At 35.6% G+C, this 6416-nt stretch overlaps 1 protein-coding gene across 1 annotated transcript; it reads right to left on the reverse strand.

Moving 5' to 3' along the window:
• Window positions 1–5507: 5507 nt before the first annotated feature.
• On the reverse strand, window positions 5508–5852 carry LOC134373980 (adapter SH3BGRL-like). Its single transcript, XM_063092110.1, has one exon. It carries the CDS (start codon window positions 5850–5852, stop codon window positions 5508–5510), a length of 345 nt encoding a protein of 114 aa, XP_062948180.1.
• Window positions 5853–6416: the final 564 nt, after the last annotated feature.

Consider the following 6416-nt stretch of genomic DNA (forward strand, 5'->3'; position numbering starts at 1 on the left):
AAAGAAGAGGAGAGTCTGTCTCTCTCTCTGCTATCTCTCTGCTTCCATCATCTAGCAATGTGAGACCCCTGGGTCACTGTTGCCACCACCAAGTGGACTTTGGACTTCTCAGCCTCAGAAACTACAAGCAATAAATTTCATTTTTCTTTATAAATCATCCAGTTTCAGATATTTTGTTATAAGCAACAGAAATAGACTAATATACAGCCAAAGGAATGGATATCATCATGTTGAAGTGATACCTGCGCTCCCATGTTTATCACAGCTCTATTTACAATGGCCAAGTTATGGAACCAACCTAAATGTCATCAACAGATGAGTGAATAAGGAAAATGTGGTATATATACCAATTGAATACTACTCAGCCATTAAAAAGAATGAAATTCTGTCATTTGCAACAGCATAGATGATCTTGGAGAAAATTATGTTAAGTGAAATAAGCCAGGCACAGAAAGAGAAAGATTGCATGTCCTCACTCATAAGTGGGGCGGGAGGGAGAGAGAGAGAAACTACAATGACAATACTATGTTGAACTTTCAGAAAGAGAGAACAATACTGTGGATGCTAGAGATGGGAAAGGAGGAGGAGAAGGGCCGTCAGGAGAAACTGGCTAATGGACGCCAAGAATGATTATGGTTTGTAGTGATGAAAATCCTAATTACTATGACATGATCACCACACATTGTACACAAGTATTGATAGTCAACTTTGTATCCCATAAATATGTATAATCAATTATGTTTTAATAAAAAAAAAAAAAGGAAAATGCCGCAGACCTATGACCTGTTCTTAGAGTTCCACAGAGTTCTCAATCAGTAGAGACAGGGAAGAGCGAGGACACAGAAGGGAATGGATGAGATTTAGGGCATATTCTCCGCCAGCTATGCTATTATGGCCTTTGAATGGTCCAATGTCAGAACTGAAATGAACTGCCATCAAAAACAACCTTGTGGGCTGAAGTAAAATGTATCCTTCTGGGTCTAGTCACATGAGAATGCCAGAGAAATAAAAAAATGCTATAGAATATATTTTTTTATGATGGCTGCCAAACAATGATATTTTAATTCCATTTCTTCTATGTTTACTAGTTGCAACAATGCCCATCTATTTTTAAATCATGACTGCCATTCTGGTTGTGTAAGCTTATACAAGTCATAGAAAAGAAACAAAGTGCCAGTCTTAAATTTCACATCCAGTTAAAATGTCTTTCGTAAATTAGTATGACCTCTTCTTACCTTATTCTTTTTTTATTCCTCCCTTCCTTTTCATTTTCTTCTCTCTCATTTGGCCATGGTGGAGTTGGCACAGGCTGCAGAGGCACATTGGTAGTGGGACTGGAGCACCGTAGAGTGCAGGACAGTGAGGGAGGAAATGGGCAAAGTGGACATTTGTTGACAATGTGGTTATGAAATGGGTTGCCTTGAGTAAATAAGTGGTTGAGCAAATAAGTAAACATATTGAGGTGACTGTAACCCAGGTTTCTCACTGTTGGAGGAAGTATTTATAAACATGAAACAAGGAAAGGATAAAGAATCTTAGGAGTTGAATTGGAATTGAAAGCATAAAACACTAATGGTTTCTAATATGTATACTGACAAATACAGAAAAACAGATAATAGAGAGACAGAGAAAGAAATAGAAAGAGAAAAGGTAACCCATATGCTGAGTTCCCTCAGTATCCAGGGGGATTGAATTCAGGACCCTTGTGGATACCAAGATCTGTGGATGCCCAAGTCTCTGATATAAAACAATGTAGTATTTGCTTATAACCTGTGCTCATCCTTCCATATAATTTACATCATCTCTAGATTATTTATACAATTTAATACAATGTAAGTGCTATAATTGTTATACTGTATAGATTTTTGTTTGTATTATACTTTAATTGCTGTATTTTGGAGTTGGTAAAGGGCCATGAAGAATGATTACATTGTATAATAAAGAACATGCTAATTATCCTGATTTGCACATCACATATTGCACACAAGTTTTGATATTCAACTCTGTGCCCCACAGATGTGTACAATCAACTATGTTACAATAAAAAATAAGTGAAAAAAATATTTTCAGTATGTTGCTGGTTGAATCTGCAGATACTAGAATCCACGAGTACTGAGGGATGACTGTAATTACCAGCTCTGTCTGTGAGACCGTCCAGAAGCAATAACATACTGAAAGCAATGAAAACTTCTAATAGCAGATGTTGATTTCTACATATTGATCATTATTAAAGAAATCAGTATTCCCTGATGAAATGGCTGATATCAGGGGTGCATCTGAGATAGTATAAAATGAGCCTAGAACATTTTTTTTTTTGGGCAGCTGGCCACTATGGAGATCTGAACCCATGACTTTGGGATTACCAGGCTGCGCTCTAACCAACTGAGCTAACCGGCGAGGCTTAGAACACCTTTTTTTATTTTAAAATTTAATTATACATATTTATAGGATTTTTATTTCAATATATGCACATATTGTACAACAATTCACTTAGGGTAGATAGCTATTCATCCCCAAAACATTATCTTTGTGGTGATCCTTTTTTCTAGCTATTTAGAAATGTGCAATATAAAGCTCTTAGTCAGCCTAGAACACTAGAACTTAGTCTTCCTATCTACCTGTAACTTTGAACCTGTTAATCTACCACTTCCCCTCCCCCTCTCACCCTTTTTCCCTTTTCTGGCCCCTGGTACCCATTATTCTACTCTCTACTTCTATGAGAACCCCCTCCTTTTTTTTTTTTTTTTAGATTCCACATATGAGTGAGATCATGTGGTATTTGTCTTTCTGTGCCTAGCTTACTTTACTTAACACAGTGGTCTCCATTTCCATCCATGTTGCTGCATATAACAAGATTTCATTATTTTTATAGCTGAATGGTAAGTATTCCATTGTGTATATATGCCGCAGTTTTTAAAAAAAATCCATTCTTTCATCGATGGGTATTTAGGTTGAGTCCATCTCTTGGCTATTGTGTATAGTGTTGTAATGAACATGGGAGTGCAGGTGTCTCTTTGATATGCTGGTTTCATTTCCCTTAAGTATACCCAGTAGTGGGATTGCTGGATCATAAGGTAGTTCTATTTTTAGTTTTCTGAGGAATCCCCATACTGTTTTCCATAATGGCTGTATTAATTTACATTGCCACCAGCAATGTATGAGAGTTCACTCTCCTCCACAACCTCGCCAGCGTTTGTTATTTTCTGTCTTTTTGACAATAGCCATTCTAACTGGAGTGAAATGATCTCTCCTTATGGTTTTAATTTCCATTTATGTGATGATTAATAATGTTGAGCATTTTCCCATACACCTGTTGGCCATTTGTAAGTCTTCTTTTCTCATTTGCTGATTTTAAAACTGGGTTATTTATTGATCGATCGATTGATTGCTTTTGAGTTGACTTCCTTATATATTCTGGATATTAGCCACTTGACTGATGTATAGTTTGCAAACACTTTCTCCCATTCTGTAGGCTGTCTCTTCACTTTGTTAATTGTGTCCTTTGCTGTGTAGAAGCTTTTTAGTTTAATGTAGTCCCATTTGTCTGGTTTTGCTTTAGTTGCCTGTGCCTTTGTAGTCTTGTTCAAAAAAGTACTGCCCACTCCAATTTCATGTAGCATTTCCGCTATGATTTCTTCTAGTAGTTTCATAGTTTCATGTCTTAAATTTAAATCTTTAACCCATTTTGAGTTGACTTTTGTATGTTTTGAGAGATAGGGTTATAGTTTTAATCTTCTGCATGTGCATATCCAGTTGTTGAAGAGACTGTTCTTTTTCTAATGTATATTATTAGCACCTTTGTAGAAAATCAGCTGGCTATAAATGTGTAGGTTTATTTCTGGACTCTACATTCTGTTCCATTGGTCTGTTCATCTATTTTTATGACAGTACCAGGCTGTTTTGGTTACTATAGACTCGTAGTATAATTTGAAGTCAGGTAGTGCTATGCCTCTGGTTTTACTTATTTATTTATGACCAGGATTGCTTTGGCTATTTGGGCTCTTTTGTTGTTCTGTATGAATGTTAGGATTGTTTTTTCTATTTCTGTGAAGAATGTCATTGGTATTTTGATGGGCATTGTATTGAATCTGTAGATTGCTTTGGGTAATATGGACATTTTCGCAATGTTAATTCTTCCAATCCAAGAACATGGAATGTCTTTCCATCATTTTGTGTCCTCTTTGATTTCTTTCTTTCTTTTTTTTTTTAATGTTTCTAAAAGTACTGAGTTTATTTTAAAGCATTGCATCAAGTTTCAATCACCATAAACAAACCCATGTCTTCATTATATGTTGATTTTGGCAAAGAGTACAGACTTGCATACAATGGATACGATAAAGTAGTTGAAAGTAAAAGGTATTTGCTTTTAGTAATAAAGTAGTATGGAACTAAAGTACAATATGTACATCTTCTGGGTAAGTGATTTATGCCATATTTTTTATCTTTTTAGAAGTCTTCAGAATTAATATTTTAAGTTTCCCTTTTCATCTGATACTTGTGCTTTTCACTGGAATAGAGGCATATAAAAGATTGATTAATGCATTCACACAATATATGCCTAAACTGAAACAAAAAGGTCAGATATTTGAGAGATAGTGGCATTTATGATCACAACTTGCTTTAAAGGGGGAAAACCACTAAGATTTCTTTTAGTGAAAACTCAAGGAAAAACAACCTTGGGCAATGAATGCCAACCTATTTTAAAATATTTAATTAAAAGTCTGAGCTCTTTGCAGAGGATGCCATTTTAAACTTACTTGCCATTCCACTTCCATGACATACATATGCGTATTTCAATGAGTCAAGCAACTTAGAAACATGATGTCATCATAGCTATGTAGTTAAACAAGGAACTTGTCAAATTAATGCATCTATTGCTTTTTTTTGTGGAAAGTCATGTATTCTGTATGCAATGATAGGCTACATTCAGAAGCCAGGATAACTTGTGGTTCAATACATAGAAGTTTCATCTACAAAAGACTGGGAATGTTATAATTATTGCAGGAAATTACAATGTTTAACATATCTTAAACATTTCCTGCAAATACTTTTTAATCACAATAACATGACATCAAAAAGTTACTTATTCTTGTACAGTAAGTTAATGAGGTAATTTGGGAACAAGAGACAGATATTCTCTCTCTCTTTCTCTTTTTTAAAATTCCTCAACATTAAGCTGCAGATATACTTAAGCTGCAATAATAATACCAAAAAAGGCATAGGGTGCTTTCTTTGTAAAAATCACTGAAGTGCCTAAAAATGCCTTGGCAGATAACAATACTATTCTATGATATCTACTTAAAATTTTATTATCATCTCCCATTCTCCTCACCATAAGGTTCACATTTAATTATGTATTCATTTTGATTGTTCGCATGTGAAAACACCAACTAATCTATTATTTCAACAAGAAGCCTATTTCTTTTGAAGCCAAGATAATTTGGTTATTGTATAAAAGCAACGGAGACTTGTTTTTCAAGATGCTTAAAAGGCAGAAAGCTGAAGTTTCATGCTTGCTGCTTTGCCTGGGCTTCTGCTTCCTTTGAACCAGGTGGTGCTGTCAAGCCTAAAAAGGCATATACTGCATTATTTTCTCTGGCTTCAAAGAAGGCATCATAGTCCCCACGGTACTGGCTTTCATTGGAAATCTGAGGTGGCAGGGGGTACCCTGTGGCTGGTCGACTGTTTTCTGGTACATTTTCTCTCATCCACTTCCGATTCTCTTCATTGGCTGCAATGTCTTTTTCTTCAAATCCTATTTTGTTGGCTTCTAAGAAACCAAGCACATCTTGCTGTTTCTTCTTAATCGCCGTAGAGCCAGAGGAAGATGCAATATATACACGGATCACCATTCTGGGAACAGCGGTTTCGGTTGTTTGGGTCCTGAAAACGGCTGCGGAGCCCTCTTTGATTTCTTACAACAGTGATTTGTAGTTCTCATTGTAGAGATCTTTCACCTCCTTGGTTAAATTGATTCCTAGATATTTCATTATTTGAGTAGCTATTATGATGGGGATTGGGTTTACTTTCTTGATATCATCTTCAGATAGTTTGTTACTGGCCTATGGGAACACTGTTGATTTTTCTATGTTAATTTTGTATTTTGCCATTTAACTGAATTCACTTGTTTTTTGGTGCAGTCTTTAAGATCTGTAAATAGGGATAATTTGACTCTCGACTTTCCAATCTGGATGCCCTTTCTTTCTTTCTTTTACCTTATTGCTTTGGCTAGGACTTCCAGTACTATGTTAAATAAGAGTGGGGAAACTGTGCATCCTTGTCTTGTTCCAGATCTTAGAGGAAAAGCCTTTCACTTTTGCTGTTCAGTATAATATTAGTTGTGGGTTTGTTATATATGGCCTTTATTGCATTGGGGTGCATTTCTTTTATACCTAATTTGCTGGGTGTTTTTTTTT

This window comes from Cynocephalus volans, chromosome 3, assembly GCF_027409185.1.
Source record: "Cynocephalus volans isolate mCynVol1 chromosome 3, mCynVol1.pri, whole genome shotgun sequence".
Taxonomy (NCBI): Eukaryota; Metazoa; Chordata; class Mammalia; order Dermoptera; family Cynocephalidae; genus Cynocephalus; species Cynocephalus volans.